This window comes from Medicago sativa, chromosome 8, assembly GCF_051527215.1.
Source record: "Medicago sativa cultivar Bolivia chromosome 8, Bolivia_mono, whole genome shotgun sequence".
In the NCBI taxonomy this organism is placed as follows: Eukaryota; Viridiplantae; Streptophyta; class Magnoliopsida; order Fabales; family Fabaceae; genus Medicago; species Medicago sativa.
In genome coordinates, this window is record NC_140756.1 from 57,998,597 (window position 1) to 58,026,047 (window position 27,451).

The 27,451-nt window shown below is 32.5% G+C and overlaps 2 protein-coding genes and 3 pseudogenes across 4 annotated transcripts; 2 read left to right on the top strand and 3 right to left on the bottom strand.

The window, feature by feature from the left end:
* Positions 1-655: 655 nt before the first annotated feature.
* The window catches only part of LOC146899915 (flotillin-like protein 3), a 98,274-nt pseudogene continuing 71,478 nt past the window's right edge, over positions 656-27,451 (bottom strand).
* LOC146899916 (NDR1/HIN1-like protein 13 pseudogene) lies at positions 1,488-2,311 on the top strand (annotated as a pseudogene).
* LOC146899917 (3-methyl-2-oxobutanoate hydroxymethyltransferase 1, mitochondrial-like) lies at positions 11,226-15,755 on the bottom strand. Of its 2 annotated transcripts, none has more exons than XM_085734432.1 (6): positions 15,626-15,755; positions 14,838-15,498; positions 12,718-12,924; positions 12,482-12,628; positions 11,859-11,912; positions 11,226-11,759 (listed from the first exon to the last, which is right to left on the bottom strand). In XM_085734432.1, the coding sequence occupies exons 2-6, from the start codon at positions 15,243-15,245 to the stop codon at positions 11,520-11,522; spliced, it is 1,056 nt and encodes a 351-aa protein (XP_085590558.1). In that variant the 5' UTR covers positions 15,246-15,498; positions 15,626-15,755; the 3' UTR covers positions 11,226-11,519. The 2 variants fall into 2 exon arrangements, with proteins under 2 accessions (XP_085590558.1, XP_085590559.1); XM_085734433.1 differs by having other exon boundaries at positions 11,859-11,929.
* Positions 15,982-18,691, top strand: LOC146899918 (uncharacterized). The gene is made up of 5 exons (XM_085734437.1): positions 15,982-16,365; positions 17,365-17,519; positions 17,855-17,921; positions 18,209-18,260; positions 18,348-18,691. The coding sequence occupies exons 1-5, from the start codon at positions 16,026-16,028 to the stop codon at positions 18,460-18,462; spliced, it is 729 nt and encodes a 242-aa protein (XP_085590563.1). The 5' UTR covers positions 15,982-16,025; the 3' UTR covers positions 18,463-18,691.
* Positions 20,288-22,571, bottom strand: LOC146899919 (F-box/FBD/LRR-repeat protein At1g13570-like; annotated as a pseudogene). The gene is made up of 3 exons (XR_015022291.1): positions 21,780-22,571; positions 21,209-21,378; positions 20,288-21,133 (listed from the first exon to the last, which is right to left on the bottom strand). The product of XR_015022291.1 is annotated as an F-box/FBD/LRR-repeat protein At1g13570-like (transcript).

The following is a 27,451-nucleotide window of genomic DNA, read 5'->3' on the forward strand; positions in this document are numbered from 1 at the left end:
CACTCGGCCTTCATCGCAGTTACATGCTGGTGTCGACAAACTAGTTCACTGATATGCCTCATTTAGGCTTAAGCTAACTAATGCCAATATTGGTACCTCCACTTGCAATTTTTGTATACAATTTGAGTTTTACGAACAATTTGTCCATGAGCTTTGCTATACAACTTTAGTTCAGTATTTAAAGATGTTATAACAACATAGTAGTAATTTATTCTCATCAGATTTACAATTTTGATATTCAATAATTCTTGATTTATTTTTAGGTAGTATTATCGCACCATTTCAGAGCAACTACCTAGCACTGCCGTCATATTTCATCTCGAACTGATCCGGTGTGTAAAAAGGTTGCTAACTCTCATATTTTAAGCATGAATTCTGCATAATTATGCAGAAATGCAGAAAACTATGTATAATGTTTATATAACAACTCTTCGAATCATGAAAATGAAATAGAATTATTGAATTAGTATCACTTGTTTTTCATGAAACGATCGAGTATGCATACTACCAAATAAAAAAACCATTATGTGATGTTAGTCCTTCTAGGAGTTTTGTTTTTATCGCAATAATTCCATTTATAAAATACCAAGCATATAAAAATGTAAATATATAACATAAGATTTTAAACCCGAAACTAATACTTGCATCCTCCTAATTAAGAACTTCTGTCAGATAAGGTTCCCATCCATGCAGGGCAACATGCCTGTTTGCTCATGAACTGTCTTAAACAGAGGTGGCAACATCTTGTACACACCTGCAACTGTGAATAATGCATATAACTCGTGATTTTGTTACAACCTAATGAGTCGTGTGATTATTTTATTAGAGAAAATATAGCATGAGTAATTTGTTTTTATTTTAGTTTGTTTTTCTTATACCAAAAAAAGAAAATAAAAGATGCCTTGTTAAAAAAGCAAGCAAATAAAAAGAAAAATATCAAAAATTGAAAATATGTATATATTTGATAGATAGGTCACGCGTATTGTTTTCCATTCCCCTATGTGCAAACCCTTTAATTAAAAACAAAAAAATTGTGCAAACCCTAACTCTTATTGGAGTAATCGGCTCATAATTAGTTATTAGTCTATCCTATAAATGTAACAAACTTTTCTCTTAATATTTTGTAACTATATATATATATATATATATATATATATATATATATATATATATATATATATATATATATATATATATGGGTTATGTTACAAGACACCTTCATAAAAAGTAGTGTGGTGTCTTTTATCAAGTCACACCTCAAGGTGTGATTTTCACTTTTTTAGTTATAACTTTGATAAAAGACACCTTCATAAAAAGTAGTTGGTGTCTTTTAACAAATGCTCATAGAGTAACTTGATAAAAGACACCTTCACAAAAGGTGTCTTCTATCATAACCCTATATATATATATATATATATATATATATAGACACACACACACACACACACACACTTACTGATGTACTCTTAGTTCATAATCGATTTTAAATAGCCTTAATTCACACCTAACATCCCTCTCTATATACACTCCAATCCAAACCTCGATGGCTTATCGAGTTTCCAATGACCCGGAGAATGGCCAACGTTACCCCAACTCTGATCGCCAGAAAAGCCCCTGGCGCCGGTGCTGTTGTTGTCTATGTGGGTTCATCGGTGTCATATTCACTCTGACCATGCTCCTTGTCCTTGCAGCCGTTGCTTTTGGCTTGATTATCCGGCCGGAACATCCTCACTATTCAATTGATGGTATTGCTGTAAAGGGGATGAACCTCACTTCGCCATCGTCAGTGATTTGGCCAGAGTTTGATATCTCCGTTAAAGCTGATAACAGCAACAAAAAGATTGGAATCTATTATGAGAAAGATCATAGCAGCCTTGAAATGTTTTCCAGAGACGTTAGACTCAGTAACGGCATTCTGCCGATGTTTTATCAGCTGCCAAATAACATGACCGTGTTTCCAATGGTGCAGAAAAGTAATGGCATCATACTTGCAATCGGATAGTAGAGCTTTGGTGAATGCTGTTGCAAAAAGTAGTGTGCCGTTAACTTTGAAGGTGAGAACACTGTTGAAAATCAAGCTGGGATCAGTTACATCGTTGATGGTGATTAGAGTTGAGCTTGACTGTGTTGTGACTGTTGATCAATTAACAGCGCAGGCGAAGATTGTTCACAAGGACGTTTGTGATGTTCGATGTATATATCTTTGGCCATGAAAATTGTTATTTGGATTTAGTGCAATTTTTTTTATTATCCATAATTTTTTGATGAAAATAGTATGTAGTATAATAATTCCATGATTTCTTCTTGTTAAGTTGTTACATTATGCGAATATCCTTATTTTCTATTAAAATTGTCAACTACAATCACGGTGCTGAAAAGTAAGGGCATAGTACTTGCAGAATCGGATCGTAGAGCTTTGGTGAATGCTGTTGCGAAACGGAGTGTGCCGTTAACTTTGAAGCAGAGAGCACTGTTGAAATTCAAAATGGGATCCTTTATATGGTTGTTGAAGATTAGAGTTGTGCTTGATTGTGGTGTGACGGTTGATCAATTAACGGCGCAGGCGAAGATTGTTCACTACGATGTCTGTGATTGACGATCGTATCTTAGGCTATGAAAATTATTATTTCGATTTAGTGCAATTTTTTATTTTCCATAATTTTTTGATGAAAATATTACTTAGTATAAGAATTTCATGATGACTTCGGTGAGGGTCCAGATTGATTAAAAATAAACATAAGAACATTATTTGTTCTTGTTTCATTATGTGAATGTTCAGTTACACCTCTTTTAGACGGAAATATCCTTAATTGATTTTAAAATTTTCAACTACAATCATTGTGGTCTATTGTGTGTTCTATTCACTCTGCTGGAGATAGGTAATTGAATTTGCATGTTAATATAAACAAACACATTGTCTATAGGACTCTTTAACACAATCTCTCGAGCTTGATTTTGTTGGAATTAACAATCAACTTCGTTTCCTTACGGATTTAAACATGATTACGGTTATATGACCTGTTCTTCAATTTATGTCACTTCAGGAAAAAACCAGAAAAGAGATCAATAACTGCTTTCATTGTCTTTTGATTCCTATACTAATTATAAGCAAATATGACTTTTTAGATTCATTCATTTAATGACATTCATTTAATGATGTACGTGGTCCATATTATAAATCACATACATCATTAATTGAATGACCTAAAAAGTAAAATTTGCTTATAATAAAAAACAAAGGGATTATCTTTTACTTAAGAATATTTCTGTCAATGGAATATCTGAATATTGCAGCATTTTTGTCACAATGATGCCTCTCTTATGAGGATCTACTCCCTCCGGTCCTTATTATAAGAAAAATTGACTTTTTAGGTTCATAGAATAATTAATGTATCTTATTGTAAATATAGACTAGATACATCACTTACACAATGAACCAAAAAAGTCAATTGTTTCTTATAATAAGGATCGAGGGAAGTATGTTTTTATGTAAAACATCCTTATAATTATAGGGGTCACTTTGATTTTAATCTCGAAAAAGTTTTTTACTTTGGAAAAGACATTCTAATTTTTTTTTGAAAGAAGACATGCTAACTTTTTTTTTATCATGTGACTTACATAATTATACAACTTTTTTTGGGATACATGACTATGAATTTTTGTGGCGGCTGAGGTTTAAACTTCTTGTATATATTATGCATTTTTTCTACCAACTGAGCTAAACTCACGAGAACATACATGACTATGCGAATCACATGCCGACTCACATAAAAGAATTATTTTAATAGTAATAAAATTATGGGTCTTGCTAACCAATGCTTCCGGGACATTGATTAAGGAATCCATAAATAGAAACTTTGTCTTGAAAAAATAAGATGTTAGTTTTGATGGTTACACCACACTTATTTTTTTTTTTTGACAAAAACAAAACGATATTCATTCATTTAAATCGATAGAATACATCAAAATCAAGATCGCTAAAAACGTAAAGGATGAATCTGCGAACAAACTCACAACACCCAAGTTAATAGCATACAACGGCAAAATGCCTACAAATAATATGATAAAATTTAAATCACCAGAATACTCTTGCTTCTGGATCTGCAACGTTGACGTCCAAATCATTGATTGAATCTGTGATTGACTGAAGCTGATCTTTCAATAAGAACCAACGAACACCGCAACAAGATGCCAAATCAAACAACGCCGCACAAGACGACGAACAACACAAGGTCGCACTTAGACGACGAAATCACGAAAAAACACAAAAGAAAACGCTTGATATTTGTGAAAATCACTTATTTAGATCGAAAGAAAGGGGAAAAAAAGATGCAGAGGGGTGATTTTAGGTCAAAAAATGACCTAAAATCACCCCTCCTCGATGAGTGAAAGAGAAGGACAACTTAGAGAGAAGTTAGAGTTTCTCTCACTAGAAAAACTAGGGTCGGCTTCACTTATGTTACACCACACTTATTTGTTTTGGATGCTTAATCAATACCCATGGGGCACTCTTTACCATTCTCCTAAAATTTTAATGGAAGATGCTAACAAGAGCCCTTAGGGGGGTGTTCAAATCCAACCCGATCCAAAATAAAACCGCAAACCAATCCAAAAAACCGAAAACTGCAAAAAATCGAATATTTTTGGATGCGTTTGAATGTTGTTTTGTAAAAATCACTATGATTGGACCGAATTTCAGATTACTTTTCAAAACCGAACTAAACCGAACCGAACAGCAAAAGTAAATATTAATACTTATTTGTTGATTTATTAGTATTACATATTGAATTATTATGTATCTTGTTGGTTTTTAATCTTATATATATTGCACTAATTTAATCTATATTATTAGTACTGTTTAAAAAATAATCAATAACTTTCTTACCGTAATTTTAATTTTTTTCAATATATTTTACCGTGTTTGTGTAATATTAATTTTAATAAAAAAATTATATTCTTAAAGAAAAATAAAAAAATAAAATTTTTGTATTTTGGATATCCAAAAACCGATCCAAATTAAACCACATATATTTGGATTGGTTCGATTCGGATTTTTTTAGAGTAGACGTCCAAACCGAACCAAACCGCATGTGATTTTTTTTTAATCAGATAATATTTTCCTTCAAAATCGATCCAAACCGCACCGCGAACACCCTACTTAGGGCATTGTTTAAGCATAAAAAAAAGGTAACTTTTACATTGAAAATTGCATAGTTTTGAAAGTTTCTTTTTTCTTCTGCCCTCCATGTGAAAAAAAAAATGATGGAACTACCCCTTATTGAAAAATATTGATTAAATGCCCTTGTTCTACAAAGCAAATACTTGTATTTTTAAGACAAAATATCTTATTGTAGGTTCCTTAAATAATTTTAATTAACCAATTAACACAAAATAATATATCTTTAACCACAAACCCTAAAAAAAATAAAAGAACCTAGAGAAATAAAAAATTCATTCAAAAACTCATAAACCCATCTTCACCCAAATCTTATGCCTCCATCCCTTCTATCATCTATCACCACATTTTGGGTTCATCTTTCAAAAGAACAAACTATTCAGCACGTATTGATTTCTCAAACATTATGGCAAATAAGCAGAAATTTCTAACACTACTACTTGTTCAAACTCGATTTTGAACCCGAAACTATTTAATTTGATAAAAGTTATGTATCATAATTCATAAGGTTTTGTTTGGTAAAAAGAAGTGGATAGTAGATAATATAGTTGATAGCAGATGATCTTATAATTAAGTGAAAGTAGATAAGATAGTTACTTGAGTTTATATTGTTTAATAAAATTAATGGTTGAACAATCTCATAAATATAAAACGACATATAAATTTAGTTTTTGTCGTCTTTTCATGTCGTTTAGACAAACATAGTTCACTATTAGCTATTGCCACATGGACATTTAGATTACGTGGCATCCACATTGCAAGTGACTCATCAGATTAACTTCTTTTTTTTTTCTTTTTTTTTTTTTTATGAAAAGTGACTCATCAGAATTATTATATGATATTATTAAACATATTTTCATTTGTCCTTTATGATGGAACTAAACTTAAACTTAAGAAATTTATTTTCATTTTTTTTTTGTCTAGTAATCTTGAGGTTGAATTTCACACATTTAAATATGAAGTGCAGTGTTCGGGATTCGAACCCCACCACTGCATAAATTATGCAATGTTCCTACCAGTTGAGCTAACTCACTGGGACAATTTATTTTAATTTTAATCCTTATATTAAGTAGTGCTCCTTTTTTTTTTTTTATCATATTATGTGTGCTATTTGGACTATTTTACCATCCGAAATTATTTATCATTTTATAATATCTATACAATATTTATTATTTTTTAAACCTATCCTTATTTATTAATGCAATTGCAGGTCTATAGTTTAAAATAGTAAATAAAGTGCCATATGATATTTTAGTCCGTGTTATTTTGCATTGAAAATCAATATAATTAATCACTTTCTTAAAAAAATGAATGCATTCTAATTGAGATACTTAATATAACAGTGTGTGTGTGAGAGAGAGTCTAGTATTTTACTTAAGGTCTGAGCAGAGGATTGTTGAATTTGGTGGATTAGGCATGAGAAGTATTGTGAAGATCTGAAAACGTAGAAGAAAAGTGTCTAAGTGGTCCATAAGCTTATTCAAGATATGGTTGTTACTCTGGTCAATGAATTAGTCTTGATCAATGTAAGATGTTTCATGAGGCTATTCTCAACACTAGACTCCATACTATTTGTGGCATTCTTGGTTTTTCTCCAGTTAGTTCTCCTTTTAACTATTTAGGTGTATGATAATTTTCATTGGTAAACCTAAACTTGTCAATTTTCAACTTATCGTGGACAAGATCAAGCATATACTAGCCTCTTGGAAAGATGGTCTTGTTTCTTTAATGAGAAAAGTTCAACTTGTTAAACTTGTGATTCATGGCATGCATTTATATTTGATGTTCTAGATCTTGATAGAAAATGATATTTTGCTATTATTATGCAGCCAAAAGTTTCTGACATGTGTGATGACATCAAGAACATGACCATACCAATTAGTTCAATTCTTGACACTAGAGTTTAGGATCATTTCAAATATGGAAAGCTTGATTTTAAAGATGCATTCACTAGCATATCAACCTCCTTTAATAGGGTTTCTTGAGGCAAATCCATTTGGTCTCATTGCATCCCTCTTGCCAAGTCATTGCTTTTGTGTAGAATATTTCATAATGTAGTTGCTAGTAATGATAATTTGAGAAAGAGAGGTTTGAGTATGATTTCAAGTTGTTGCTTGTGTTGCAAGCATTATGAGTGTCATAACAATATTTCCTTGCAGTTTGATTTCAAGTTGTTTAATGTTCTACAGGTGCAACCAAATTTGAGCTTTATCAATAGATTCTCAATATGTGTATTTAGGGATTTGAGCAAACAAATGAAAGATCTTATCCTTTCTTGTATCACTAACATTTTTTTTGTGTGGATAATTTGGAAGTGTAATCTTATTAGATTTGAAGAAAAAGGGTACGTTTGTTTTAGTTTAAAAAAAAATGAGTTTTAACATGTACGTGTGTTACCTCCTTATTTTTGAAAAAATAAATAAATTTTGAGAAAAGTTACTCCTAATAGCTTTTCATTTTATGGTCAAAATATATTTTTTTTGATAAAATGATTTTTCTAAAAATCCTAAACAGACACTTAAAAATGAAAAAAGTGATTTTTTAAAGAAAAAAATAGATTTTTTTTTGAAAAATATCCAAAACAAATGGGGCCAAAGTTATTTCTATGAAACAAGTGATTAATTAGACGAGTTGATGTATATTTGTCGCACAACCATTCCAAATGGAGCATGCATGTATTCATCCATTTGTTAGTTTCAAATTCTCAAGGCTTTTGATGTCAAATGTCATCCTCCTTCGGCTTCCAAAATAATTTAAGTGAATTGGTCTTGTAACGTTGATAAAGCATCTAAAGGTTGTCCTAAGATCTCAATTTATGGAGGAATTTTCAGAGATGGCAATGCAAATTTTCTTTGTTGTTTCTTTGAGTCCTTGGGAATTGCCAATATTTTCCAAATGTGGTATGCATGCTATATAATTTGCTTCTAGCAAATATTGGACGAATTTTTGGCTTGAATGTCACTCCTCCTTGACTATTCAAGCTTTTATCAATCCTTTTTTTGGTTCCATTACAAAGCGCCATTGGTCTAATTGTCTAAATATCATTAGATGATTTCACTTTCGAGTCTCTCATATCTTTAGAGAAGGTATAGTTGTGCAGACAAATTAACGAATTGAGATCTCTTTAAAGAAGTTAGAGAATGGTTTCCAAATCATTGTTGTGATGCAGTGAGACTTCATTCCAACTTTCATCGTTGGTGACTTTACTCGCAACAAGAATGATCTTCCCTTTTTTTTTTTCTAATACATTTTTTGATATTGTTTTCTTAGTGGACTTCGACATCGGCTTTCTTTTTACTTGTTATTTCATTCTACTCTCTTTTTTTCTTAATTGAGTTTTATTCCTGAGGTTTTAATGACAATATTTTTAACGAGACAAATGATATCGGTCCTTTGAGTTTTGACTTATAATTTTTTTTTCTTTATAGAGTGTTGCAAATGATAAAAAAGGTTGTTGGGTGTCAACATAGTTTTGATGTTATATTTTCGTACGATGTTAGTAATACATTACGATTTGCAATTTTTTTTTCCCCTTAAATAAAACTAAATTTTTTTTTTTGAAAAAACAATAAAACTAAAAAATTGAACATAACTTGTACAATAAAGCAAAGGATATGACCAGCTTTATTAACAAATGGACAAAATATTTTCAAGAGTCACGTGTTTTCACCAAGAAGAGCCCCACATTAGCGTGAAATCAACATGTTGAGCAGACCAATGAGTTGTGACTTTGTGCCATTTGCTTGTCTGGTTTCTTCTTAAAAAAGGCATCTGACAATCTCTAGTGGAATGGGCAATTTGCCAAATTGTCCGACAAATATTGCGATTTTGCAGTATTATAGACAAAACCGTTAATCAAATAATATTGTTGCTTAATTTTGCATAGAAACGAAAATTACAAGTTATTTTACAAAATTAATTTTTACTAGACCATCATCGAAGGTAATATTTGAAGGTAATAGGTAACAAAATAGTTTAGATGAATGTCATGATTGTCGTATGATATTTCATAAACATTAGGTTAAAATTAGGTTAAGTATAGCGAGATGGGTTAACATTTATAAGTAAGAGATAGTGAGACAAGTTAACATTTATAAGTACGAGATTTCCAAAAAAAAAAAGCATATAATTAGGAACATGATTTTATTTTACTTTAGAAATACTTTAAATGCAAAAGTGTGGAGGAAAAAACTAGGTTAAGTATAGCGAGACGGGTTAACGTTTATTCATTTCCAAAAAAATATATAGCATATAATTAGGAAGATAATTTTATTTTACTTTAAATAAACATTAAATGCAAAAGTGTGGAAGAAAAAATTAGGTTAAGTATAGCGAGACGGGTTAACATTTATAAGTAAGAGATTAATGGTATGAGAAAGAACAGTTAAAAAAAGTTAAAGTGTTTGAAATTACCAAACAAAGTCATTTTTACCAAAATCCATCTATTCTCTTTCATTTTCCAAAGATTTTTTGTTTTACTAATTTTTCTTCATTTCTTTGCATCTTCCTTCACTGTGGACAGTGGCGGATCTCTTTGGGCAGGCAGGTGCCATGGCATCCCCCAAAGTTTCCTTATATACTATATTAGTTGCATTGAAACAACTAGAATTCAGCTGCTGCAGTGGTAAAGGGGGTACCGTAAATTGTTCTCGCTCTCGCTGGTGCGTTGGTTCAACACCCGCTAATGTTCAACACCCGCTAATCATCTTTTTACACATTAAATCTTCTACTTTTGCATATTGTATTTGGTTCGAATCCCTTCAAAACGTTTTGAAGGGATTCGAACCCACATCCACTTACACCCTTCAAAGGTTTTATACCACTTGGCCTGTTATTAATTATTGCTAATACTTAAAACCATTTAATATATATTCCATAAAAGTTTGGCATCCCCAACAAATTAACTCAAGATCCGCCACTGACTAGCTTTAGGGTATATTTATTTGGATATGATGGGATGAAATGCAATGAAATAAATCTCACCATTATCATCATATTTTTAAAAATCCAAACATGAAATATTATCATATACTTCCATTTCACTCAATTTCATCCTATATCTTCAATCCAAACATATCCTCACAAAAATGCTTGTAAACAAAGGAATTTATGAATAATTTTTTATTCAAGATAATGAAACAAGCATCATAAATTGTTTATATACAAAAGTTTACAGGCTAATCAGCTACTGCAATTACAATAACATAAATATAACATAACTGACACATACTATTTGTAACTAACAGAAGACTAAATCATTTTAACTAATAACTTAAATTTGATTAATGATTATATGATGATATATAGATACACAAGTTGGGTTATGTATATCACATAGACCAACCTTGGAGATGAGGGGTTGAAATGAAGAGGTTTATTTAGCAGATCAACTTGATGAGAAGATGATGATACTCAGGTGTATAAGACCATTCTGAATAATTTTCAGATGGTATGCTTGTCTGTTTCTCAGTATTTGGTGAACTTATTGAAGGTTGTATTATGTGCAAAATAAATGAATTGGAACCATTGAATCTCACAAGTGAGGTTGGTCAGAGCTCCATACTCAGCCTCAATTAAAGAGCACAAATCCTTGATTTAGAAAGGATGATAAAAAAGTTTATGCAGATTTAAAATAAAGTTTTCCTTGACTACATTTACGGTTTTTTTACATTCCTTTTACCTTCCTAATAATATTATCATATCAATAAAATGTCTATTGACAAAATAAATTAATTATGGTATTGTGAAAAGAAGCCTTGGAAAGAAAATGGAGAATGCAAAAGAAAATGCAATCTTGGGCTCCTGAAAAATGAGAAATGATAACTCAGCAAGTGCTCTATAATACAAAAAGACACAAGACTTTGCTCCATAATATAAGCAAAATAAAAAACAAATCAGAAAATAAACATGATGTTAAGTTGTCTGCAATAACACATAAGTAAAGAAAACTAATTTTACAATGGAAGCATGTTATTTTTGACAAACTAAAAGGATGGATTAGATCAATAAGTGCATAAATAAATAAATAAATAAAAGGAACAAATCAAAATCAGTTTTCAACATTTTTTTTGATACAACGCTTCAAGAATTTTCTTTCGTGACATCGCCTTAATTTTTCTATTGGTTCCATATATGACGTGGGATGACAAAATTTGTTTCTGTAACATAATAAAATTTCATGAATTTGAGCAATGAAGCAGTCTACCTTAAGAAAATAACTTAAATCTATCTATTTGTTCTGCCCAAATTCTCTTAACTTATGTCCTTTGGTTTATTCTGGCATTAAAGACAATGAAAAACATCAAATGAAAAACTGAGGAGGATTCTTAGCTTTACTAAATTGTTACTTTGTTGATTTTGTAACCATATTCTCAATTGCTTCAGATGCCGCAGACGCAGCCTTGTCAAAACCTAACTTTTGCAACTCATTTAAGAAACCATTAGCATCAGTTTCACTGATTTTGTATGGACTATGTTGAGCATCAGGAAATGAACCATTCGTCACATCTTCCTTATATTCCAGTAAAGCTTTATTGATGACGTCTCCGACACGAGCGTACTGTTTACAAAATTTTGGAGTAACCTGTAAAAAATAGTTATCTCAACTTCAGTGTCGAATCATTATCTTAGGTTAACACTATAATATTTAAAGCAAAACTAGGTTAACATTTGAGGTGAATACCTTTGCATGGTGAGGATGTTGTAACATACCAAGAAGATCATGATAAACAAGTACCTGCATGATTGATAACACTGAACTAGAAATTATTGGCTTTCTCTGAACCAAGAAAAGGATTAATTGTTCTCTTCCTTAATGTAAAATTATAAACACACAAATGATGCTTTTCTTTTTCAAAGCCAATGAGGGATGATCAAATTAAAACTCCATCCATAAGAAACTTGAGACCAATGTTAACATATTCTCAAACACAATAACAACATCTCCATATATTGTATTCAGTAAAAAATAAAAGTTCCATATATTGTATTGAAGTGAAAATATTATTTCAGAGAGAATTATCAAGAAGCATAAGCTGAAGAAAGCAACTTGATGAAGAATAAATGCCTACAAACAAAGCAAAGGTCAAGTTTTTTTAGCTAGACAAAATACTTGCAACTAATGTAGGCTACACAATGTATTTGGAATCACAGAGTTTCACAAAATCACAGTGGCACCATGATTTGGTTGAAGCTACAACGTGTAGCCTCTGCTAAAATCATGGCAGCATATCATGATTATGACTAATTCACCATCAATCCAAACATGCATGAATATCAGCTAAAATGGAAATTAGGCCAACTGACCTGTCCACTGCAATAGGGACCAGCCCCAATTCCAATTGTAGGAATTTGAAGCACTGCTGTTGCCGCGGCAGCCACAGGTGCAGGCACACATTCTAAGACAACAGCAAAACACCCTGCTTCTTGCAAAGCCAATGCTGTCTCGACAACCTACACAAACTTGTTCCTTTTAGGATCACAAAAAATTGTTCAAAGTGCAAAAATAGTTGCATCATGCAAGAGAGAATAGAGATATAGACCTTGACAGCACTAGCAACGTTCCTTCCTTGAGGCCTAAATCCACCTAAAACACTAATGGCTTGTGGAGTAAGACCAACATGCCCAATCACAGCTATTCCAGCTTCAACAATAGCTTTTGCTGCAACAATTCTTGAAGGCGAACCTCCTTCCAACTTTATGGCATCCATTTGTCCTTCTTTCAAAATCCGAACTGCCGTGTCCACTGCCTGTTTATGATAGAAACATCAACACTTAAAACCATTGCACATTCTAAGAAAGTTAAAACAATTACACAAATAAACACAAAAGTACTTAATTCCAACCATTTTCTTTCCGCATTTCAATTCTAACCAACAACCAAACAGGTCTCATTTCAAGTTCAAAAGAAACAAATTTCATTCTCATTAAAAAATTACCAAACTTAACAACCCCGGACCCGGATTTTCTATAGTTGGGGGAAGCATGAAGCCACATAGTCTAGAAATCTCAGTCATCGGATGAAGATTAGAAAACTAGTCTTCCAATTTTACCAAATCAACTTTAAATATGCAAATCACAATAGAAGGTGTTCAATTTTCATAAAAGGACTGATATCATGGTTGCGTAACAACAGAGAATCTAATACCTATGTAGCCCCTACACTTCCGATTGAAGCCGTGTTTGGTGTCTAACACCAGCACATGTGGCTACATTCAATCACTTCTAATTTTTAACATTACTAACGGACGTGTCAGTGTCATGTGAGGTTATATCTGTCCAATTTTCATCAAATGATTGTGCACAACGTATATTTGCCTTTTCTGCATATCAATCCTATTGCGGCTGCTTATGATACTATCTTAGGAGGTGAAGGAGCGTCGGAAGGAGCGGGTGTTGGAGCCGGAGGGTCTACTGTATCAGGTTCTGCAGGTCAGGTGACGGAAGAAACATGCTCTGCTCTTGATGGACGTGGTGGTTGACGTGCTGGTGTCACTGCTGCAGCAGATGTGTCTCCCATGCATCAGGTCAGGCCAATGGTTGAGATTGAAGATCACCATGGCCTGTGAGTGCGATGCTTTGATGATAATGAAGAACACAGTTTACTTCTCTCTCTGCTGAAGTGAAATTTGTGGCTAATTAAGTCACACTGTTATCCATCTACTGAAGCGAAACTCTGAGTTTGTAGTTAATTCATATTGTTGTTTAGTTCTTTTTAGATTGTGTTGCACTTCTTTCTCTGTTGAAGTGAAACTCTGAATTTGTAGTTAATTCACACTGTTATGATATGTTGCTTTATTAGTTCTTTAATAAACCATTTGTTGATTTAGTCTTTACAGATTTCTTGGGATTATCTTGATTAATCATGCATGCTCTTTGCTTAGTGAGTCTTTTGGTGTCAGCTAATGAGTTTTTCCTTCAAGAATTTTTTTATTTTGATCTCATTGCGCATTCTTGTTGGCTTCCAAGTTGCTAGAGTGATATTTTAAGCCCAGAGATAATTTTTTGGTTAAATGATTTAGTAACTAGTTAAATTGAACAAATCCATTTGAAATTTATTTACTAATGTGAACTAAGTGTGCATGAATCCTTCTAAATATTTATTTGATTATTCAAAGTTAATGATGAGTACACTGTGATAGGTATTTAATGGGAGGGATGAATCCTTCTTTACTGATTAATTCAATCAGTTATTAAATCTAACTACATTGCCTTATCTAACTGCGTCAACTTAATCAATTTACAGGGCTACCAAACTGTTATTCCTTAGGTAGGCTATGTACTCTAATAATGAGCTATAATACTCCAATTTTTCTCTAAAGTTAGTTAAATAGGATTCCTTATTTCTACAAACAGGGTCAGTATCATATCGAGTTTTGTGAAATATGATTTATTTCTCCAAAATCGCTTATAAAAACAACTTAAATCACATAGAAAACAATTTAACTTCATTTTATCTTTTCCTATAGAAATATGGTTTATGATAGAATGTTATGATGGTAATTTAATTCATATAGCCGACTCCGTTTATTGGGAAAAAACTTAGTTATTGTTTTATCTTTTCCTATAGAAATAGCTTACGTAAACTTATACATAAGTGTTTATGATAATCAACATGGAAATAAGTTGTTTATCAAAACAAAGCTTAAGAAAAGTAAATTACCTGATTAGAACTACATTCATAGGTTCCAAAAGGCAAATCACCAACAAGAAGAGGAGTTTTAGCACCACGAGCAACAGCACGACAATGAACAAGCATTTCATCTAAAGTAATAGGCAAAGTAGTATCATGACCATGAACAACCATGGAAGCAGAATCACCAACAAGACAGATATCAATGACGGCCATATCGAGGTGAACAGCAGAAGGGTAATCATAAGCAGTGACCATTGTGATTGGTTGTGAGTTTTTATGTTTTTGTCGTAGTTGTGAGAGTGTTACTCTTTTGTTTTGTGGTGTTGGACCTGTGTACACTGTGTTTTCTGGGAGATTGCTCATGTTACGGATTAGAAGAGATGATGAACGATGAAGGGTTTTTGTTGCTTTCAGTATTGATCTTAGAATTGCCATGGTTGGTTTGAGAGAGAGAGAGAGAGAGACTCAACTACTTCCTAGTTTCTATGTGATGATTCGTTGATGCATGAGAATTTGGTTTTTGCTTCCTTAAAATTTTGTTTGTTTCGGTTTAGTCATCATGCTAGTATGATGTTTGGATTTGTACAAGGATTCACTACTTATGCTGCATGTGTTTGTTTAAGGTGGTTGGTCGGTCGGTCTTACATTACACAAGGGGGTGGGGTATTTCGGGTTTCGGGCTTCAGTACTGCCAAAAAGAATAAATTAGATTTACAATATACACAAAAATGTTTGAGTCTAATTCTAATTAAACTGGTATGAATAACAAGAATAACCAATCACCAAAAATGAGAAAATTACCAGATTGAATATACCTGAGTTGAAGAACGCCGGCGAGAGAGAATAATGGAGACCAACGGGTGAAAGGGGAGGATCGGGGATCAATTCTATGATACAAGGAAAGATTTGTGTTCTGATTATTGTTTAGAATGTTGTTCTGGTGGTAATTTTAATAATAATGAATATGTTACTAGATTCAATGTTTGGATTTTTTTTTTTATTTTTTATCATTACTTCATTTTTTTTTTGGACATGGATTTGGCAAATTTGTTTATTAATTAAATGTGCCACACTAGAGCTGTTATTTTAATCCATTTTTATGTGGCTAGCATTAATTAGAAACTTAGATATTTAAATACAAGGCAGGTAGCACCTGTTTGTTCTTAGATTCATTCTAACAAAATCATTCTAACGTTTGTTCTCTTGTTTAGTTTCATGGCATTGTCTGCTATATCTTCCATTAGTCACAACCATCACCACACTTCTTTGTTCTTTGCACCAAAACAACAACATCACCACAATAACACAAAAATCCATAGGTTTCAAATTCAATGCAATGGAACAAACCAAAATCAAGAGTCACAACAACAGAACAATGTATTTCTTAAGGTTGCATGGTATAGTTCTGAGCTTCTAGGCATTGCTGCTTCTACTTTCCGTTCTCCATCTGATGAAGAAGAAGCTTCTCCTCCTCAGAGACTTCTTCAAACCATTGATCGTGCTTCTGTTGTGGACACAATCAAACAAGATTTCCAAAGATCTTATTTTGTCACAGGTTTGATCAATGATCACATGCTTTTTCTTATGAAACGTGGATTAATACTAATTTCTTTCATTTGATTTCTGTGTTTGGGTTTGGATTATTCTTAACATATGCCATAGCTTCAATTTTAAGTATGGTTGTAAACTACTTTGTCTTTTTTACACATCATTTGGATGATTGATTTGTGGAGAAAGGCATGACTATTCAGAGTTGTTAGGTATGATTCCTAGTTACTGATAAGTGGGTAGGTCGGCCAGGCTCAAACGTTTGTTGGGTTATGATTGGGGGGCTGATGGAGGCTTCATATTAGATGTTAGTTAGTTACAATAATGTTACACTAGTTAGTTAAATTAGATTGATTAAAATAAACTTAGAGAAAGATGCACTTTAGAGCTGAAAGAATGAGAAAAAGTTGATTACAATCGGTGTAGATACACTTATATAGTGATCCTGATTAAACTAACAAATTTTAACTGATACATTTAACAAACTCTGACAACATCTAATAAATCTCTAACGATATCTAACACTTTGCTCCAACAGTGTGGTTCAGGAGCAATGTTGTAATATGGACAATAGTATTTAAATAAGTTGAAGTTATACACTGTAAACCGTAAGTGCTTAAAATAGCAATACAAAGGAACTGCATCCCGCTTTGCAGTCGGAGACGTAGGCGCAATTAGCTGTACTTTGTGATCAAATATTGTGTTTTCTATTTGCATTGTTTTTCGTATCTTTTACTTTTGAACCAGGTTGCTGTTCTATTCTAACAAGAGTAAACTCGAGTACTACTCAATAATGTTTTAGGGATTGGTAATGCTGAGAACAAAAAGAGGCATTGCTGAAGTGTACTCTCAGTAGTATGTTATTTTATACATGATAATCAGCAAATGATTGCTTCCTATATAATGACTGATACAAAATGAAGCTAATACAATTGGCATTTTCTAGTTAGTATTTTGATTATAATCAGATGGTTCACATGGCTGATCTATTCCTCCCAACTCTCAGGAGATCTCACATTGAATGCATATGAAGAGGATTGTGAATTTGCGGATCCAGCGGGATCTTTTAAAGGACTTCAGCGTTTCAAAAGGAACTGCACTAACTTTGGATCACTTCTGGAGAAGTCAACTATGAATCTTATGAAGTGGGAAGATTTTGAGGTGAAGATAACCTTGAACACTTTTCTACTGCTTTCTCAAATATAGAGTTTTGCAACTTAGGTTTTAAATTGTAGTTGCGATTAAAGTTGTGATTACCTTGTAACTCTTGATATTACATGCAACTGATGATAAAGGTTTCTGATGCGGCTGCAATTGCAGCTGTGATATAATTACAAAAGCCTAAGCAGCCTTAACTTAATAGAGTTTAATCTCCTGCTAAACATATCCTAGAAACTTGTGTTTTTTATATAAAAAAAATATCAATCTTTTTATCGAGTGTTGGTTGTTTCTTTGAAAAGCTTATAGTGTATTTTCATACATTTGCTCCATGACAGGATAAAGGAATTGGTCACTGGCGATTCAGCTGTATCTTGTCCTTTCCTTGGAGGCCTATTCTTTCTGGTAAATCTCAAGCATATCCATGTATATCTAATAGATTGAGCCATTGATGAACATAATGAAATTTCTGTACTAAACATATTTTTGTGTATTGTATTTATCTGCATTTGACTGGAACCTCTCTTGGATTTATTTTTCGTTTTTATACTGTTATTTGCATGTTCAAATTAACATGAATCGGGTTTTTAATAGAATATGTGGCAATCACAAAATGCTTATTTAGCAGCAACAAAAAGCAGCTTAAATTATATTTATTGTACACAGTTTGACCATGTTAATATATGTTGCAGCAACTGGATACACAGAATATTATTTTGATACACAATCAGGAAAAGTATGCAGGTGAGAAAAATGTTCATTGTGATGACTCATGCACAGTTAACTAGTGTTATCATTTTCAGAATCATCTAAATTCCTGAAAACTTTCAGGCATGTGGAGCATTGGAATGTGCCAAAAATGGCTTTGTTCAAGCAAATTCTAAGGCCTAGCAAGGGATTTAGCTTAAAAGATTATGTGACTAGGTTGCTGAAGTTGTCCAGGTGAATAGGTAAATTATATAGACTGTGACAATGTCAATTGTCAATATTTCATTATACACATGTAAGTCTGTGGTATTGGTATGTACTAATTATAGAAGTCTATGGTAGAAGCTTATGATGTACTAGGAATATCCTGTATATATATGGTTTACCAGATTAATTAGGTCTGTGAATGTGGTTTTGTTACCAGAAAAAATAACAGAGAAAAGGAGATAATGTTTTTGTTACTTAAATTGAAGTTTATTTCTTGTGCACATAAAGTAAAGCTTGCTTAATTATTGATGGATTGTTCTGTACAAATTTCCCCCCCTTACATATTTGTTGGTTTATTAATTATTTGCCTTTTAATATTATGGCCAACAAATACATAAAAACAGTAAGTGGAATAGTTAGTGTTTACTTGAAAAGAAGGCTAAGTTTATATTCATCAAAGAGTGTGTTAAAAAGAGCGTGTTGTTAGCATATCTAAAATAAATTCCTCTTTCACTTCACAATCTCATCCAATAATGATATCAGTATAATAATGATTTTCTCCTAAGTCTGCCATGCTGCAAAATACAAATCTTTTCTTCATCCCACCAATCCTTATGATGTTCATCCAAACGAAAAATACAGATTAGTGTTGGTTTCTCCAATGGATTTAACTACCATACCTGAGCTAGGTCAATGACAATGGCTTTTGAAATGAAGAGTGTGACTTTACCAATGGAACCATCTCGAGCCAACTGATTAGTATCTGCTGCACAATGCTTGGAAAGTCTTTTTAAAGAATGAACAATACAAAGACAGTGATAGTGTGCTTTGCTTCCTCCAATGCCTTAATAGCTGTTAATGGCAAAAGCAAATGCTATGCATTTGTAACTAGTCCTCTAAAAAAATGCATTTGTAATTGTAACTACTAACTAGTAGTATTTTATAAACTTGTAACTGTTATTAATTTAGCTAGTAAACTGCAGAATCAATGTATATATGGCAATATAACATATTTACTGAACAGAGAATCAGCCTCACAGGCTTGTATTAAATTGTATTTATATGAAAAGAAAAAATCTTTAGAAGGATAACACAGTTTCAAACCTAAGCTTTTAGGAGTTTGACAAATTCAACAAGAAAGAACACCAATTGAATATGTGATCGCATCTTATATGAACCCACAACTCTTGGCATTTAAACAAGGCAAGAGTTAGATCTCCGACTACTGTGTATGGAGAAATTCCGTTTGGGAGGGGGGCAATCCATCTTGTGTGTTCTTTAGGTTTTCTGACGGATATTAGTCACCAATACCAGTGGTGAAAACACCGTGCAAGCAAGACTTTCATGTCAGGTCAAGCCTAATTTCAAGTCATTTCTTGCAAGCATGATTCTGTTGCTTAAAAAGTTGATTTCTTGCAAGCATGATTCTGTTGCCCAAATTCAAAGTTTTTTTTTTTTGCACTGTTAACCTCTACTTCCCCTATTGCTGCCCACTCATCAAATCTAGTCACAGCTCATACAATTGCTCTAACACATATCCTAACTTTGGTAATTGATCCTAAATTTTAGATTCTTTTCCTCACTTTTTTTCCTCCACTTATGGAGCGATTCAGCCAATTTCGGTTTCCCTACCAAATGATCAAACAGACATTGTAATGTACTTAAACTGATTCTTTAACATTAATGTATCCTTAAATGACATCAATAGTTGCACTGAAACATGAAATAAATTGACAAAATTAAGAGTAAACAAACAGAACCGATATGCCATATTGAAAAATGTTCTTGAGTTTGTATCCGAAAGATAACATACAAGAACACAATATTTTCTCTTATAACGATTAACAGTACGTACATCAAACAATAAAAGGCCATCTTTGTTCTTCATGGCAACCAATAAACTTGTATGCAATCACACACATTGTTACATTAATACATAAAACAATCAACTTCTTGTAACTTAAACCACACCTTGTCAGCGTCAAGGACCAACCTTGTCATTCCAATTCTAAATCACTACTTTATAGTAGTAATCCATGACAAACATTAAACATAAAATTAAGAACACGAGTCATGTTAAAACAAAGTATCAATCTACAAAATATTCAAATTGTCTCGAGAACAAGAGAGATCATATGTAACCTAGCCTAAAAATCCTAATTGCAAAAGATAGACACAAGATAAGAAGGAAAGGAAGTAGGTGACTCCATAGGACCTCCAAGTAGTCTCTCCAAGCCTTACGACTTTAATCATGGGATGCAAATGACCTTTCCCAAATGTTCGTGCAAACTGGGTTTTGAAAAACTGTGAAAAGGTCCCAAAAACAAGCTTAGAACATGTATTTATAATGGTTGGGAATTGTCATATTGAAAGCCAAAATCAAATACATTTCACAATTGAACGTCTATCTTTGGGTGAAGGAATTCAACTTGTGCTTTTTGGGATGCTCTTTCCATCCTTAACAAGTCTTGTGAAATGATTAAAAGAATTGCTGCATCAAAATTCTTATGACCAAAACCAACTTTAAAAGTAAGAGTCTTTAACGATGAGGAATTTGCAAGTATGAACCGTATCAAACTCATTGCATGTTTAAAGCTGCCTCCAACTCTGATATGCACAGTCTGAAGTTGACTAAGACAACAACTATTGCATTCTAACTCCTCCGATTGGTTCGGCTCTTCAACACAAGCATAGTTAATACTCTAAAATATAAAAAATAAGAGTCAAAAGTATGAAGAAAAAAAAAAACTAAGAAAGAATAAGGTATTTATTGTCACCTGTATATCAAGTTCCACCAGGTTAGAAGCACTTTTGAGTACACTAACAATATCCAAAACTTCTCCTCTGTCATCCATATTCAAGGCATTTAATTTCAGATACTTTACGCTTATCAACTGTGATGGATGAATGATATCTGCATAGACCTATGAGGCATATTTGTACAGCACTTATAAGTACAACTACACAGCATTCAATGTAAATACTGGAAAACTGGATTGAACCATAAAAAAAAAAATACAACATTGCTTCTTCTTCAAATATACAGTAAAAGATAAATTTAAGAGATCAAACTGTGAGATCATGCAAGATAAAAGTAGTTTTAAAAACAACCAAATTGAGATTGGATTTGGAACATCAAAAGTAACATTACAATATATTATACTGTTATCGGACTCAGGTATGATTTTCGAAACAAAGCTTGTAAAAAATTCACGCAATGCATAGTAGTGTAACTAGAGAAAACAAGTGCAAGTGTCAACAAACTATTATGCTCAACAATTTTAAAGATCAGATGTACCAAACAAACATATGGGTCAGAAATAGAATATTATCGAACAGAACAATAACAAATAAGTTGATATTAGTGATGTTGTTTCCTAATCTTGCTGGGCAAACTTATGATCAAACCAGATACTCCCTTTTGATTAACCGTGAGACTAAGATCAATCAGATTCTTTGCATTTTTGAGACAAATTGATTTCACATGTGAACAGAGCTCATATCTATTACATTCTAAGTCAAGAAGAACCAGTAAACTTTTTAAGCCACAGAAATTGGGAGGAATAGATAAGTTAAATCCAGAAAACCGAAAGTGAGTCAATTCTTGACAAGAGATGGCATTTTCATACGAGGCAATCCGCTAAACCTTCCGTAATTCAGAAGCTGACAAAAACAGAATCCACTTATTGAGGTACTCATTTGTGATCAAGAAATTGGATAACTGAGGGACGGTAAGAACAAAACTATGTATCGGCCCATTGCGAAGGAAAAGGACTTCAGGGTCAGCAAGATCCCCAAACCTACTAAAAAAGTCCTTGTCGAACGAATCGGACTGAAGTCCACGTATACCTCCATTTTTTAGACAGAATACTGGTACTAACTAGCTCTTGGATGTTCAAGTGTTTTAGGATGCCATCAATGACATTACTTGGTAAGTCACTAATTCGATCAACACGATTAGCCTTCTTCTTGGACAGAGTCATAGGTGAACTGCAAGTTAAATTAAATAATGAAATAATTATAGAAATGAATGAACTTAAAATTGTTTGTGTATGATGTTTGGGCATGCTTCAAAGAAAACTAACACAGCCACTACAATACATAATGAAAACATTTTCATTTATTTTCGTTTTATCCCTAGAGGGGTTCTATCAACACTCCCCTTTCTACTCTAGTAAGGCTGTAAAAATAACAGATAAGCTTGCTTATAGCAAATGAGTTTACAGCGGATGCGCTAAATATATATTTAATTAATAATTTATTTTTTTGCAATTAAAGCTACAAGGGTAAAATTGAGATAAAAAAATATAAGTTATAAGCTACTTGAATTAGCTTATCAAAAAACGCTATAAGTTAGTAAAAATAAGATCAAATACCTCCAGGGATCTTTAAGTTTAACGTTTGAAAGAGGTTAGTGATTTAAGACAGAAGCTATAAAAACTATATGTAACTTGTCTAACACACCCTAAATGTTGAATGAAACTTAAAAGTGAACCAATGATTGCAATACTGAGTTAAATTAGAAGTTGAAATGGAAGAATGGTATATTTCTAAGCATGAAATGCAATGCAACCAGGAAAGAATCGCTACTTGTGAGTGATTGTGAAGAGAGACTTACAGTTGAGAGAGTGAGACGCCTGGGCATTGCTGCAATGCGACCACGTGTGTTGTCACTTGGCGATATTTAGGGTTTTTGCTTTAACTAATTATGCCAGACTAGAAGAAAGAAGAAAGTAAATGGGCACATTTATCAACCAAAAATAAATAAATAAATAAATAAATAAAAGGATAAATTTTAATTTTAATTTTTTGGGTTAAATATGTTTTTTTTCTCCCTATAAATAAGTCAACTTTTTGTTTTAGTCCCTCTAATTTTTTTTAACGTTTAGTCATCCAAAAGTTTTTTATCTTCACATTTTGTCCCTCTATTAAATTTTAGCCTAATTATAATTACAAATAAGATAAGATAATGAACAACTGGTCTATGTGTAAACTCATATGTAAAATTCATATTTTTAAATAAAATTTTGCAAAAAAATTTATAATATTATATGAATTTATATATTTTTTGTGGTTAAAAATTCATATTTAATTTATGTTTTGTTAAAAAATCTAATTTTTTTTTAGAGATTTTTACAATATTTTACACATTTCTGCACAATTTCATTCAAAAATACAAAAAATTACTTAAAAATATGGACCGAGAGTAGTGATTGAAAATTTTATAGAAACTAAAAGTTGAAGGAAAATTTCATAACGATTAAAACGAAAAGTTTATATATTTATAGGGATCAAAAACATATTCAACCCTAATTTTTTTTCCCGATCTTCCTAACAAATATTCTGGACATTCTTTGATAAACCCAAATTTAGAAATTATTCATTCAAAAAGTCAACTATTATAAATTTCAATGCATTAAATACACGAATTTTCATAAAAACTTATTATTAAATAGTGTCTCAGGGGGCTTTTACACAATGGTAAAGTTAACGTCATATGACTTAAATGTCACGAGTTCAAGTCCCAGTAAAAGCACTACCTGAATTTTCTTTTTTTGAACAGCCTATGTGATTTTTAATTCATGTTACACCACTTGGTTAATTACAAGAATGATGAAAGGAAATTCCCACATACATGGTTGAACTTAGCCTCGTGTTAGTTGTGTTTAGAGGTGGTAAACCGGGTCTAATCCACCTGACCGGTTTGTTTAACCCGTCATTTTATGCTTGTTGGATGAAGGTTTTGAAGCCACCCCTATAGTTGGTCTGTTCGGTTTAGCCAGCTGAAAAAACAGACTGTGGCAGGCTGGTCTACAAGTTCGTTAAAAAAGATATGCAAACAGGGGGTGGGGTGTGTTTGAGTCTGTAACACCCCGTTTTCCCAATATAAATAAATATAAAGAATATCAGAGTTTTCTCATCAGAAACGGAGCATCACATTCATCATACAACATTATCCACAATTATAATAATAGACAATACTATTTATTAAAATAACCAGCCTTTGTAAAAAAAAAAACAATAATCATATGCAGCGGAATAGTTTTACATCATCTTATAAAATCCTTGGCACTAAAAGGCCACAACTTAACATCTTAAAATAGTCATCATGAAATTAATCCAACAATAATAAAAAGAAATACGTAACAAGGAAAACAATGCATCAAACAAATCCTCATCCTGTTACGTATCAGAGCATCCTAGACGACACGATGGAGATCACTCACAACTGCACTATTCTTCGTTACCTGCAAGTTACTCATACGAAGAGCAACATTTTCAAGCAGAAGGGGTCAGATTTCACATTCATTAATAGCAAGAAACAATTCATAAAGAATAATCAACAACATATATTTAACATTAATATACTCACTTAACATCATTTAATAAGGATAAAACATCCTACAACATCTTAAACATCAACAACATATATATTCATCATTATATAACATCAATTAATATCATCCATTAATGTCAGAACATCAACAACATCATCAAGAACAGCAACAACGTCTTAAGCAATCATCATTCATTTCATGTTATGACGACTCTACAATGAAACAACAACTCCTCATCTTAAACAACAACATCTTAGACAACTTCAATATGCATGCGGTACCACCATGGCATTAAGCCCCCATCTCTAAGGTCATAAATGGACATGTCAGACATTAAGCCCCCATCTCTAAGGTCATAAAAGGACCTGTCGGGCATTAAGCCCCCTTCTCTGACTATGCTATGCAACGACACGACTCTAAAGCAACAACTTCATCTTTAATGACAAATTCATTAACAAATTATTCACAAGGAATTCTATACATCAAATTCATTCATATCAAATCAAGTTAAATTCATCACAACATAGATTAAATACCTATAAACATCTTAATTAACTCATAGTACTCAAGCTTTGAAGTTTGGAGACAATCTATAAGTTTTGGGTTAGTTTTCATAAAATTTCACTAAGACCTCCTTAGAGTATTTTTATCATATCTTAAGATCTAAAAATCACTTTCAAGTCAACCCAACACCATTAGGAAGCTAACTCAATTATCTACAACTTCTATGTTTACACCAAAAGCCAGTTCTAAACAGAAACGGTTGAAAAAGACGCAAGAACGCAAAATAGGAAATGGTTTTTCCGAGACCTACTTGGACTATTTTTATCATAACTTAAGATTCACAAAACATTTTCGAGTCACTCCAAAGCCATTAGAAAGCTAACTCAATTATCTACAACTTCTATGTTTACACCAAAAGCCAGTTCTAAACAGAAACGGTTGAAAAAGACGCAAGAACGCAAAATAGGAAATGGTTTTTCCGAGACCTACTTGGACTATTTTTATCATAACTTAAGATTCACAAAACATTTTCGAGTCACTCCAAAGCCATTAGAAAGCTAACTCAATTATCTACAATTTCTATGTTTACACCAAAAGCCAGTTCTAAACAGAAATGTATGAAAAAGACGCAAGAACGCGAAACAGAAAATGTTGTCACTGGGCAATTTCGCTGATAGCGAAAATTCTGGCTAATAGCGAAAATGTTCCAGAGAGTTTCGCTGATAGCGAATTTCTGGCAAGTTTTTCATCTACTGTTACGATTTTAACACCATTTTCACCCCAAAAACCCAATTTTTGATCCCCCAACACCCATAAACAATAGGGAACTCAATCTATGTCTGTTTTACCACCTAAATATCAATTAAACACAACAATTCATGAGAATTCATACACTTTCTATAATCTTTATTGAATTAAACCTAACTTCAACTCCTCCAAAACCTACAACAACTGATTAACCTAATTCCCAAATTCTAAACTACCATAATTGACCAAACTTCATGAATCAAAACTTGATACTAATGAGAGTTAGCCTCACCCTTACCTTAGATTATTTTTCTGAATTCCAACGGCTGCGTTCTTCGTTTTTAGGGTTCTCTCTCTGAGTTCTCCTCTTTTCTCCAAAACGTACGTGTTCTGATTTTCTAACTCTTACTGACTCTTAACATATTTCTCTAATTGCTCTTCTCCCTGAAACTACTCTCTTCCCTAATAATCATTTATTTCTAATAATAATACTCTTCCCCCACATAATAATGATATTAATACTTATAATATCAACTATTAATATATATATATATATATATATATATATATATATATATATATAATAAATCATAAAATACTCTACTAAAATGCAATAAATCAATTAAATAATAAATATTAAAAGTAGGGCGTTACAGAGCCCATCACATCAAGTTGGGTCGGTCCCCACCACATTTTGGTGGACTGCTAGCGGATCGAGCATAAATGGGACGAGTTTGCCCGCATTGACATCCCTAGTGGTGTTGTTTATAATATAGAGTCCCGCTCTTTACCCAAATGGATATGCTCATTCCCAAAGTAAATTACGTATATACCCCTACGCATGTTAACTCACGCTAGTACAAATGGCAACGTATGTTAACTCACGTTGCGTGACTTAACATGCGCTAGTGTTAATTGCAGGGTGTGTTAGCGTGAGTTAACTCACGTTGCCATTTATACTAGCGTGAGTTAACTCACGTTCATAGCAGGAACCAAAAACTGCATTTAATTGCAAAGTTAAAAATGAGTCGTAATCACGCCACATTCATAACTTAACCGAATTACGTCAGTTTAACAAGATTATCGGATAATACGACATAATCGAACTATAGTACACAAAATCATTGTTTTTCTCACAATCACGTAATCACACATAACGACCAAATTTCACAAATTCGCCGGTAATGACCCGTAATCACTTAAACACACTTAATGACACGTAAACGATCCATATTACACAAATTTGTCCATAAATTTCTAAAATGACATAATCTCACATAAACGGTCAAAATGACTGAAATTCGTTGTTAAATTACATAATGCGAGCAATAATTGGTGTGACATAACCGGCCACCAAAAAAATAATTCATTTCATATATTTATATAATATATAATATTAGTTACATATTGACCATAAATATCCAAATTACA